General features: G+C 43.1%; 1 protein-coding gene across 1 annotated transcript; it reads left to right on the top strand.

The window, feature by feature from the left end:
• Positions 1 to 3,455: 3,455 nt before the first annotated feature.
• Positions 3,456 to 12,573, top strand: LOC139312028 (zinc finger protein 850-like). The gene is made up of 3 exons (XM_070936551.1): positions 3,456 to 5,167; positions 8,943 to 8,946; positions 11,319 to 12,573. The coding sequence occupies exons 1-3, from the start codon at positions 3,994 to 3,996 to the stop codon at positions 12,394 to 12,396; spliced, it is 2,256 nt and encodes a 751-aa protein (XP_070792652.1). The 5' UTR covers positions 3,456 to 3,993; the 3' UTR covers positions 12,397 to 12,573.
• Positions 12,574 to 13,381: the final 808 nt, after the last annotated feature.

Raw genomic sequence — 13,381 nt, 5'->3', positions numbered from 1 at the left:
GGTCTTCCAGTCCAGCCCTCTGTTCAGGCAGACCATTTCAGACAAGTGGCTGTCCAGTCTCTTTTTAAAAACCTGCAGTGATGGAGCGCCCACAACTTCTGAAGGCAAGCTGTTCCACTGGTTAATTATTCTCACTTTTAGGAAGTTTCTCCTTAATTCCAGGTTGCTTCTCTCCTTGATTTGTTTCCATCCATCCAGGCCTGCTCCTTTCTGGATCTGGGAGGGGAAATACACCCAAATGCTTCTCATATAAAATCTATCTCAAGTTTCCTACTTTCTGTATGGTCTACGTCTACTCTATACTTTCAAATGGCCTGTATCACTATACCTCCTTTTTCTATTCCTAACCTCTACATTTCTCTAATCCTAATCTCCATATGTACCTAGTATTAACCCCCATTTAATCAAAAACTGTTAAGTGATCTGGCTTACCCATTGATTTTGCTTGTCAGAAGGTCATGAGCCCAGGACACTGCAACCGTCATAAATATGAGTTAATTGGCAAGCGACTGAATTTTGATTAAAGGACCACGGGGATGCTGCAACAGTCGTAAATCTGAAAACTGGTTACATAAGTCACTTTTTCCAGTGCTGTTGTAACTTCAACCAGTCCCTAAATAAACTGTTGTAAATCAAGGACTACCTGTATTCTATTAATAGGATGAAGCTGGCAATTGTATAAAGTTGCACATACAAGATCTTTATCAACTTCTATGATACAGCACCTGGCTCATCTTGTGAAGGTAAGTAGGGCCAGGCTTCACTCTTCAAGCTTTCCTCTGTCACAAAGATTGTTTTGGGGAGTTATCTTGCACCCCCAAGAGGGAGAACTGGCTGGAAGACTCTCCACTGGTCCCCAAGGGAGGTGTGCTTTCTTGTTGCCTGATGGTACATTGTGTTCCCTCCATGGATGCTTTCTCTTGGTTTAGCTCTTGGAGATGAAGCGTCTGATTCAGTTGCAGTGACGATGTGGGCGTCCCTAGGAGACCCAACAGGACAGACTAGGGCTAGATGGTGCAGGATAAAAGTGATGCATGTGGTCGCTAAGTGGGAAAACGGCTCCATTACAAAAAAAATAATCCTAGAAACAGCAGAGACAGAAGGAGCGTATTTTCAGCCTCACGTCACTAGGTGGCGCTCTAAAGACGACTCCAGTGCCTAGAAAACGGAGAGCGGCTGAGTTGAAAGGCATTGAAACCATGGAGTATTGCTAGAAAAGATGTCGAGGGGAGGAGAAGGGCAGAGGAACTTCCTCTTCCGGTTCATCCGTGGGAGGATGGAGGCCTGGAGGTTGGCGGTCCTGTTCTTCCAAGGGCCGAAGCAGCAGCTGGGAGGTGAGCGGAGGGAAGGTCGGAGGAGAAGCCGGGAGCAAGTCGGGCCTTTTCGGTTCCTCCACGGCCTGGAAGCAGCGAAGGGAGAAGGCTGAAAGTTGTCGGCTGCTGCTGCTGTATATTCTTTCTCTCCCCAAATGTTCTGACACTTATGCTGCATGGTTTTAAAATGCTGCCTGTAATTTTTTCTGGGAAATGGGAGAGACTAAAATTGAAAGGCCAGTGGTGAAATCACTACAGATTTTTACTACAGGTTCTGTGGCCGTGGCTTGGTGAGCGTGGCAGGGGAAGGATACTGCAAAATCCCCATTCCCTCCCCAGTCCTGGGGGAAGGATACTGCAAAATCACCATTCCCACCCCGCTCGAGGGGGAAGGATACTGCAAAATCCCCATTCCCTCCCCACTCTGGAGCCAGCTAGAGGTGGTATTTGCCAGTTCTCCAAACTGCTCAAAATTTCTGCTACCGGTTCTCCAGAACATGTAAGAACCCGTGCTGGCAACGAAAACGTATGAAGGATGGTTGCAGGATTTGGGCATGGCTTAGTCTAGGGGGGACCTGATAGCAGTATTTCAGTATTTGAGAGATTGCCACAAAAAGAAGGGGGGCAGTTTATTTTCAAAGCACCAGAAGGCAAGACAAGAAGCAATGGGTGGAAACCAATCAGGTTTAAAACCAACTTACAAGCAAGGAGAAATAGAGCAATTAATCAGTGGAACAGCTTTGCCTTCAGAAGTTGTGGGTGCTTCATCACAGGCCTGGGGACCAGTGGTGAAATCCAATTTTTTTTTACTACAGGTTCTGTGGGCGTGGCTTGGTGGGCGTGGCAGGGGAAGGATACTGCGAAATCCAGCTGGGTACGGAGCTCTCCTCTTTGTGCAGGCATGCGCATGCCTGGACGCAGCATGCGCATATGCAGATAATGTTCACGTGTGTGCATTGCGTGCGCAGAAGCCATAGGCATGCGCAGATGATGCAACTGCACAGGCAGCACACAGGTGGAGCCACGCGAAAGCCACACGCATGCGCAGATGGTGCAATTGCACTCAGTGCACGGGGAGCCACGCAAAAGTCATGCGCATGTGCATATGGTGTGGTTGCGCGTACAGGGCACGGGGGGAGCTGCGCGTAAGCGACGTATGTACCGGTTTGGCATTCAGTGAGTAAGAGGTTCGCCACCACTGGTATATAAGCTCTCTTGCTTGAGAAGGGGGTGGGCTAGATAACCTACAAGGAGGCTTCCAGTTCTGAATTTGAGATTTAGGAGATTTTTTTAAAAAAAAATTTTTTATATATTTCATATCCGCCCATCTCACTCACACTTCATATAACAGTTCATTCCTTGCAATTTTATTGACATGTTGCTTTCCTGGCAAGTGAACAGTGTCATGGGCAAAATTTAAATCTTGCCTAAGATTTAGGAATCATTTCATTCACTTCTGGGATATTTTGAACGCTTAAATACATATTTTCTACATGCATGTATTTCTTACATGTATTTCTGTGTGCATTTGTGTGCGTATATGTGTGATCTCTCCAACCCAAAAAAAGAATTTTACAATTGAGTTTACAATTTGAACTTGAATCTCATTAGTCTTCTATCTGCAAAGTGAATCATAATTAGAGGTTAAACTAGAATATTGATGTTTTCATGGCAATATAGGGGGTTTTCTGTTTGCTGCTTTGACATGTCCTGCAGCCATTTTTTAAACAATAGTGAAACTAACGCAGTAATTTGAATCTTACAGACAAAGAGGATGCCAAGAAGAACACTCTGGACAACAAAGAATGAGAAGCAGCATTAAAATGCAAAACAAACCCATCTATCAAAATCTTTTCCACTTCTTCATGAAAGTGTAAAAACGCTTCTCATTCCTCAGGAGATCAGAGACAAGGGAGAGAATAACAAGAACAAAGTTTTGAGCTGGACAAAATAGGGTATGTGGAACTCAAAGAAACATTACAACGTGTGGAACTGAAGGAAACAAGAACCGTGGTGGTTCAGTGGTTAGAGGGCAGTATTGCAGGCTACTTCGGCTGACTGCTGGTGGCCTGCAATTTGGCAGTTCAAATCTCACCAGGCTCGAAGTTGACTCAGCCTTTTATCCTTCCAAGATGGGAAAAATGAGGACCCAGATTGTTGGGGGCAATATGCTTACTCTGTAAACTGCTTAGAGAGGGCTGTAAAGCACTGTGAAGTGGTATATAAGTCTAAATGCTATTGCTATTGCTATTGCTATTACATGAGATGTCAAGGGGGATAATTTCCAAATCTTACAGAAAAAGTTGGAAATACCTGGAAGTCAGTGAGAATAAAAAATATTCCTTGGTAGCCAAAATTGGCAGGCATAAATTAAAGCCTTTGAGGAAGGAAAATGGCTTGAATCAAAGTACCTCCAAGTAATAGATCAGAAATATTTTTGACCTCCTTAAGAGTCCAAACATATCAGTGTTGGGAAAACTGCACAGACTGCGTATTACGAGAAAAGCACAGATTGCAGGTCACAGTTGCTTATGCACGAGATAATCCATCCTGTGAAAAGCTATAGAAATGTTTGGAGTGTGGTAATAGCTTTACTCAGAAAAGCTTCCTTGTGATTCGTGGAATAACCCATACTAGAGACAAGTTCTACTAGTGCTCCCAATGTGTCAAAAGATTTACAATGCACACCAATCTGGTGAGACAAAAGAGGACTCACAATGGAGAGAAAAACTTTGAATGTCCTGATTGTGGGAAAAGTTTCACTAGGAATTCTCACCTGGTGATACACCGGAGGACTCACACAGGAGAGAAACCTTATAACTGTTGTGATTGTGGGAAAAGTTTCTCTCGGAATTACAACCTGGTGCTACACCAGAGGACTCACACAGAAGAAAAACCATATCAGTGTCCAAATTGTGGGAAAAGGTTCAGTCAGAATTCCTACCTGGTGAAACACCAGAAGACTCACAGAGGAGAGAAACCCTTTGAATGTCCTGACTGTGGGAAAAGTTTCAGAGAGAATTCTTACCTGGTGAAACACCAGAGGACCCACACAGGAGAAAACCGATATGAGTGTCTGGTTTGTGAGAAAACTTTCAAGCAGAATTCTCACCTGGTAATACACCAGAGAACTCACATGGGAGAGAAACCATATAAGTGTCGTGATTGTGGGAAAGGTTTTTCTCGGAATTTCAACCTGGTGATACACCAGAGAACTCACACAGGAGAAAAACCATATGAGTGTTTGTTTTGTGGGAAAAGTTTTATTCGAAATTCATACCTATTGAATCACCAGAGGACTAACACAGAAGAAAACCCATATGAGTGTCTGGAATGTAGGAAAACTTTCATTCGAAAGTGTGACTTGGTGATACACCGGAAGACTCACACAGGAGCGAAATTATATGAGTGTCCAGATTGTGGGAAAAGTTTCACTCGGAATTCTAAGCTGGTGATACACCAGAGAACTCACACGGGTGAGAAACCATATGACTGTCTATATTGTGGGAAAAGTTTCAGTCAGAATTCCAACCTGATGATACACCAGAGAGCTCACACAGGAGAAAAACCATATCAGTGTTCTGATTGTGGGGAAAGTTTCAGTCAGAATTCCTATCTAGTGAAACACCAGAGGATTCACACAGGAGAAAAACCATATGAGTGTATGGAATGTGGGAAAAGTTTCATTCAAAATTTGGACTTCGTGATACACCAGAGGACTCATACAGGAGAAAAACCGTATGAGTGTCTGTTTTGTGGGAAATGTTTCATTCGGAATTCCTACCTGATGAAACATCAGAGAACTCACACAGGAGGAAAACCATATCAATGTTCGGATTGTGGGGAAAGCTTCAGTCACAATTCCTACCTGTTGAAACACCAGATAATTCACACAGGAGAAAAACCGTATGAGTGTGTTGAGTGTGGAAAAAGTTTCGTAAGGAATTCCAGTTTGGTGATACACTGGAGGACTCACACAGGAGAGAAACCGTATGAATGTCCGGATTGTGGGAAAGATTTCAGTAGTAGGTCTAGTCTTCTAAATCATGTAAGGTTACACATAGGGGAGAAACCATTCAAATGCCCAGATTGCGGAAAGTCTTTCACAGGGAATTCCTCACTTATCAAACACAAGAAATTCCACACAAGGCAAAATTTGATGTGTGTAGAGAACTCCTGAATTTTGTTTCTCGTCTCTCATTGGAAGGCCAGCTGAGATAATTATTTAACTTCTTTCCATATTCTTTTTAGTCAAACGTGTCTTAGTATTAAACATGAGTTACGAGATCTGAACTTCCTTTCTCTGTCCCAGTGCGATTGTTCCCTTTCATGGAGTAAAGGAGCTTACATCTCTATTAGGTAGCTTGTTGCCTTGAGTTATTTCTACATATAATAAAAGGGGATATAAATATGTTTTTAATGCATTTTTATTCATTAAGAAAATGTATATGGCAATCCAACTCAAGGTGAAAGACAAAAAATGTGATACGTCACAATCCAGCCTGTGACGTGATCAAGTTTGACACCCATTTTTTACAGTAATAAAACCTTAATGCAGAAACAAATAAACCCCATATATTGCAAGTAGCAAAACGGCACATTTAACACGTTCTTACGTGCAAATACAGGGCACTTCTAGCAAGGTTGATTGAATGTTGATGTTAGGGATACCCAAAAAGGTGATTCTTGCTTCTGTGCAAATTGGAAGTCAACCAGCCTCCTGGCCTTACTAATTACATTCGTGCCCGGTGCCATTCCTTCTCCAAACTGGTAGTCTTTCTCCTTGCAAGGAGAGAAGTTAACCACAGGATTAGCGGCAAATAAATTTGATATAAATATAAATATATATGTAGCCACCCATGTAATAACAAACTCTGGCCGGCTCCCAATCGATTGTTGACTCAAAAACCATATTAAAACCAAATGCATAAGAAGAAAAATCTGGTGAAAATTCAATCTTCTGATGTGTAATCCTCTCTTTTTATCCCAGGAGAAGAGCTAGAGCTTCCTTGCTTTAGAGAAGGCCAGGAGGATAAAGGCCTGCCAAACTTCAGGGGGAAGAGTATTTCATAGGGCAGGGTCTGCAATGGAAAAGGCTCACTTCCTAGCCTCTTATCACATGGCAATATTTAAGGGAAGGGTCTAGGAGCGTCCCCACCCTATGAGACCTAGTAGGACAGATGGGTGCAAAAGTAATAAAGGTGGGATAATAGTGACAGGTGCCCTGTTGGCTCAGTGCTTAAAATGCAGTATTGCTGGCTGACTCTGCCCACAGCCTGGAGTTCAATGCTGACTAGGCTCCAGGTTGACTCAGCTTTCCATCCTTCTGAGATCGGTAAAATGAGGACCCAGATTGTTGGGGACAATATGCTGACACTATAAACCGAGTGGTATAAAGCACTTTGTGGTGGTATATAATTCTAACGGCTGTTGCTATAAGAAATACTGTTCAACATGATGACCTTCAATTTCACCTGTGTAGGAACGAATTCAGTGCAGCTCACAATACAAAGATGTTAACATGGGCAACCTAGGGGCCTCCATTACTGTGTGCACTGCTGCGTTCTGCACCAGTTGAATTTTCTAGTGGTCCAGTGCAGGGATTCAATCAGGTGACCAAGTCATCAGTGACCCGTGTGCAAGGCCTCCCTGGTCCAGGAAAGGGCACAATTGGTGCAATAGATGAATCTGTAAAGCGGCTCCCCCAGCCATGATTTTCTCAAGCAAGTTGTTCCAGTGATTAATTGTTCTAATTGTCAGGAAATTTCTCCTTAGTTCTAGGTTGCTTCTCTCCTTGATTAGTTTCCATCTGTTGTTTCTTGTCCTGCCCTCAGGTGCTTTGGAGAATAGCTTGACTCCCATTTCTTTGTGGCAAATTCTGAGATATCAGAACACTGCTATCATGTCACCCCTAGTCAGGGTGAAATGCAAAATTTCTTACTACCAGTTCCGTGGGTGTGGCTTGGTGGGGGTAATGTGACTGGGTGGGCATGGCCAACTTTTTTTTTTTTAACTTTTAAAACCATTTTTTCTACTCTTCAGCCGAAGGGGTTGTAGAAAAAATGCTGTTAAAACCTTCTGAAGGGGCCAGCTGAGCCACATTATCATCAGAGGCTTTTTTTTTTACTTTTAAAAGCATTTTTTTGGCCGAAGAGGTTGCAGAAAAACATGCATTGAAAAGCCTCTGATGATCCCATTTGAGCTGTGCGATCATCAGAGGCTTTTTTTTTTAACTTTTAAAAGCATTTTTTCGTCGGAAGAGGTTGTAGAAAAAATGCTTTTAAAAGTTAAAAAAAAAAAAGCCTCTGATGATTGTGCTCAGCTGGGCATGGTGGGGGGCCCACAGGGATTTTTGCTACCGGTTCTCTGAATCACCCACCACCATCACTACCAGATCGGGCGATCCACTCCGAACCGGGAGCATTTCACCCCTGACGACAGGAATGCTGCAACAGTCGTAGGTCTGAAAACTGGTTATATAAGTCACTTTTTCCAGTGCTGTTGTAACTTCAACCAGTCCCTAAATAAACTGTTGTAAATCAAGGACTACCTGTATTCTATTAATAGGATGAAGCTGGCAATTGTATAAAGTTGCACATACAAGATCTTTATCAACTTCTATGATACAGCACCTGGCTCATCTTGTGAAGGTAAGTAGGGCCAGGCTTCACTCTTCAAGCTTTCCTCTGTCACAAAGATTGTTTTGGGGAGTTATCTTGCACCCCCAAGAGGGAGAACTGGCTGGAAGACTCTCCACTGGTCCCCAAGGGAGATGTGCTTTCTTGTTGCCTGATGGTACATTGTGTTCCCTCCATGGATGCTTTCTCTTGGTTTAGCTCTTGGAGATGAAGCGCCTGGCTCAGTTGCACTGACGATGTGGGCGTCCCTAGGAGACCCAACGGGACAGACTAGGGCTAGATGGTCCAGGATAAAAGTTATGCATGTGGTCCAGGGGTGAAATGCTCCTGGTTCAGACTGGATCTTAGCGATGGAGGCAGGTGGTTCGGAGAACCGGTAGCAAAAATCCCTGCCCCCATTGCCCAGCTGAGTCCCGCAATCCTCAGAGGCTTTTTTTTTTTATTTTTAAAAGCATTTTTTCTACAACCTCTTAGGCCGAAGAGGTTATAGAACAAATGTTTTTAAAAGGAAAAAAAAGCCTCTGCCGATCAGGCAAGTCAGCTGGAATCCAGCTGGGATTGTCAGAGGCTTTAAAAGCATTTTTTTACAACCTCTTCAGCCAAGAGGTTGTAGAAAAAATGGTTTTAAAAGTAAAAAAAAAAAGTTGGTCACGCCCACCCAGTCACATTACCCCACCACCACCAAGCCACACCCACAGAACCGGTAGTAACAAATTTTACATTTCACCACCGATGTGGTCGCTAAGAGTGGAAAAACAGCCCTTCATTACAAAAAAAATAATCCTAGAAACACCAGAGACAGAAGGAGCGTATTTTCAGCCTCACGTCACTAGGTGGCGTGCTAAAGACGACTCCAGTGCCTAGAAAACGGAGAGCGGCTGAGTTGAAAGGCATTGAAACCATCGAGTATTGCTAGAAAAGATGTCGATGGAGGAGAAGGGCAGAGGAACTTCCTCTTCCGGTTCATCCGTGGGAGGATGGAGGCCTGGAGGGTGGTAGTTCTGTTCTTCCAAGGGCCGAAGCAGCAGCTGAAATTGAAAGGCCTGGGGACCAGTGGTGAAATCCAATTTTTTTTACTACCGGCTCTGTTCGCGTGGCTTGGTGGGTGTGGCAGGGGAAGGATATTGCAAAATCCCCATTCCCTCCCCATTCCTGGGGGAAGGATATTGCAAAATCTCCATTCCCTCCCCACTCTGGAGCCAGCCAGAGGTGGTATTTGCCAGTTCTCCAAACTGCTCAAAATTTCTGCTACCGGTTCTCCAGAACATGTCAGAACCTGTTGGATTTCACCCCTCCTGGGGACGAAAACATATGAAGGAGAGTTGCAGGATTTGGGCATGGCTTAGTCTAGTGGGGACCTGATAGCAGTATTTCAGTATTTGAGAGATTGCCACAAAAAGAAGGGGGCAGTTTATTTTCAAAGCACCAGAAGGCAAGACAAGAAGCAATGGGTGGAAACCAATCACATTCAAAACCAACTTACAAGCAAGGAGAAATAGTGAGAACAATTAATCAGTGGAACAACTTTGCCTTCAGAAGTTGTGGGTGCTTTATCAAAGGAAGTTTTTAAGAAAAGACTGGACAGCCACTTGTCTGAAATGGTATAGAGCCGTGATGGCGAACCTATGGCACGCATGCCTGAGGTGGCACATAGAGCCATCTTTCCGAGCACGCGAGCTGTCGGCTAACTCACCTGCAGCTGCTGTGCATGCCCGCTCGGCCCACCTGGTGTTCGGGCCTCCGGTGCGCATGTATGCAATTCCGGAGACCCAGCTGGGTACGGAGCTCTCCTGTTTGTGCATGCACGCATGAGTACCTGCGCGCAGCATGCGCATATGCAGATGATGTTCACTTGCGTGCGCAGAAGCCATAGGCATGCGCAGATGGTGCAACTGCACAGGCAGCGCATAGGTGGAGCGTGAAAGCCACACGTATGCGCAGATGGTGCAATTGTACACACAGTGCACGGAGCCACACAAAAGCCATGCACATATGCAGATGATGTGGTTGCGCGTACAGGGCACAGGAGGAGCCGCGCATAAGCGAAGTATGTACCTGTTTGGCACTCAGTGAGTAAGAGGTTCGCCACCACTGGTATATAAGCTTTCTTGCTTGAGAAGGGGGTGGGCTAGATGACCTACAAGGAGGCTTCCAGTTCTGAATTTGAGATTTAGGAGATGTTTTTTAAAAAAATTATTTATATATTTCATATCCGCCCATCTCACTCACACTTCATATAACAGTTCATTCCTTGCAATTTTATTGACATGTTGCTTTCCTGGCAAGTGAACAGTGTCATGGTCAAAATTTAAATCCTGCCTAAGATTTAGGAATCATTTCATTCACTTCTGGGATATTTTGAACGCTTAAATACATATTTTCTACATGCATGTATTTCTTACATATATTTCTGTGTGCATTTGTGTGCATATATGTGTGATCTCTCCAACCCAAAAAAAGAATTTTACAATTGAGTTTACAATTTGAACTTGAATCTCATTAGTCTTCTATCTGCAAAGTGAATCATAATTAGAGGTTAAACTAGAATATTGATGTTTTCATGGCAATATAGGGGGTTTTCTGTTTGCTGCTATGACATGACCTGCAGCCATTTTTTAAACAATAGTGAAACTAACACATTAATTTGAATCTTACAGACAAAGAGGATGACCAAGAAGAACACTCTGGACAACAAAGAATGAGAAGCAGCATTAAAATGCAAAACAAACCCATCTATCAAAATCTTTTCCACTTCCTCATGAAAGTGTAAAAACTCTTCTCATTCCTCAGGAGATCAGAGACAAGGGAGAGAATAACAAGAACAAAGTTTTGAGCTGGACAAAATAGAGTATGTGGAAGTCAAAGAAACATTACAACGTGTGTAACTGAAGGAAACAAGAACTGTGGTGGTTCAGTGGTTAGAGGGCAGTACTGCAAGCTACTTCTACTGACTGCCGGCGGCCTGCAGTTTGGCAGTTCAAATCTCAAGGAAAGTGGCTTGAATCAAAGTACCTCCAAGTAATAGATCAGAAATATTTTTGACCTCCTTTAGAGTCCAAACATATCAGTGTTGGGAAAACTGCACAGACTGCGTATTACGAGAAAAACAGAGATTGCAGGTCACAGATGCTTATGCACGAGAGAATCTATCCTGTGAAAAGCTATAGAAATGTTTGGAGTGTGGTAACAGCTTTACTCAAAAAAGCTTCCTTGTGATTCGTGGAATGACCCATACTAGAGACAAGCTCTACTAGTGCTCCCAATGTGTCAAAAGATTTACAATGCACACCAATCTGGTGAGACAAAAGAGGACTCACAATGGAGAGAAAACCTTTGAATGTCCTGATTGTGGGAAAAGTTTCACTAGGAATTCTCACCTGGTGATACACCGGAGGACTCACACAGGAGAGAAACCTTATAACTGTTGTGATTGTGGGAAAAGTTTCTCTCGGAATTACAACCTGGTGCTGCACCAGAGGACTCACACAGAAGAAAAACCATATCAGTGTCCAAATTGTGGGAAAAGGTTCAGTCAGAATTCCTACCTGGTGAAACACCAGAAGTCTCGCACAGGAGAGAAACCCTTTGAATGTCCTGACTGTGGGAAAAGTTTCATTCGAAAGTGTGACTTGGTGATACACCAGAAGACTCACACAGGAGCGAAATTATATGAGTGTCCAGATTGTGGGAAAAGTTTCACTCGGAATTCCAAGCTGGTGATACACCAGAGAACTCACACGGGAGAGAAACCATATGACTGTCTATATTGTGGGAAAAGTTTCAGTCAGAATTCCAACCTGATGATACACCAGAGAGCTCACACAGGAGAAAAACCATATCAGTGTTCTGATTGTGGGGAAAGTTTCAGTCAGAATTCCTATCTAGTGAAACACCAGAGGATTCACACAGGAGAGAAACCATATGAGTGTATGGAATGTGGGAAAAGTTTCAGTCGGAATTCCAACCTCGTGGTGCATCAGAGGACTCATACAGGAGAAAAACCATATGAGTGTCTGTTTTGTGGGAAATGTTTCATTCGGAATTCCTACCTGATGAAACATCAGAGAACTCACACAGGAGAAAAACCATATCAATGTTCGGATTGTGGGGAAAGATTCAGTCAAAATTCCTACCTGATGAAACACCAGATAATTCACACAGGAGAAAAACCATATGAGTGTGTTGAATGTGGAAAAAGTTTCGTAAGGAATTCCAGTTTGGTGATACACTGGAGGACTCACACAGGAGAGAAACCGTATGAATGTCCGGAATGTGGGAAAGATTTCAGTAGTAGGTCTAGTCTTCTAAATCATGTAAGGTTACACACAGGGGAGAAACCATTCAAATGCCCAGATTGCGGAAAGTGTTTCACAGGGAATTCCTCACTTATCAAACACAAGAAATTCCACACAAGGCAAAATTTGATGTGTGTAGAGAACTCTTGAACTTTGTTTCTCGTCTCTCATTGGAAGGCCAGTTGAGATAATTATTTAATTTCTTTCCTTATTCTTTTTAGTCAAACGTGTCTTAGTATTAAACATGAGTTACGAGATCTGAACTTCCTTTCTCTGTCCCAGTGCGATTGTTCCCTTTCATGGAGTACAGGGGTAAAGGAGCTTACATCTCTATTAGGTAGCTTGTTGCCTTGAGTTATTTCTACATGTAATAAAAGGGGATATAAATATGTTTTTAATGCATTTTTATTCATTAAGAAAATGTATATGGCAATCCAACTCAAGGTGATTCCACATAGTTTATAGCAGGCCTGTCAAGCTGGAGGCCCATGGGCCGGATATGTCATGCACAGGCCACGCCCACAACAGCTCAACAAAGACAAAAAATGTGATACGTCACAATCCAGCCCGTGATGTGATCAAGTTTAACACCCATTTTTTACAGTAATAAAACCTTAATACAGAAACAAATAAACCCCATATATTGCAAGTAGCAAAACGGCACATTTAACACGTTCTTACGTGCAAATACAGGGCACTTCTAGCAAGGTTGATTGAATGTTGATGTTAGGGATACCCAAAAAGGTGATTCTTGTTTCTGTGCAAATTGGAAGTCAACCAGCCTCCTGGCCTTACTAATTACATTCGTGCCCGGTGCCATTCCTTCTCCAAACTGGTAGTCTTTCTCCTTGCAAGGAGAGAAGTTAACCACAGGATTAGCGGCAAATAAATTTGATAATTAAAGAAATGCATCAAACTTCAGTGCCTCAAGGATGTTGCAGATGGGCAGCCTCACTGGGGCCGTATTTTGGATTCATTTCTTTTTCCTCTTGACGTATTTAAAATATATATGTAGCCACCCATGTAATAACAAACTCTGGCCGGCTCCCAATCGATTATTGACTCAAAAACCATATTAAAACCAAATGCATAAGAAGAAAAATCTGGTGAAAATTCAATCTTCTGATGTGTAATC

The sequence above is a fragment of the Pituophis catenifer genome, unplaced genomic scaffold, assembly GCF_029215685.1.
Source record: "Pituophis catenifer annectens isolate HBS135680 unplaced genomic scaffold, rPitCat1.0.hap2 SCAF_2, whole genome shotgun sequence".
In the NCBI taxonomy this organism is placed as follows: Eukaryota; Metazoa; Chordata; class Lepidosauria; order Squamata; family Colubridae; genus Pituophis; species Pituophis catenifer.
The sequence above is the reverse complement of the archived record's forward strand: the minus strand, read 5'-3'. Positions and strand labels throughout refer to the sequence as shown.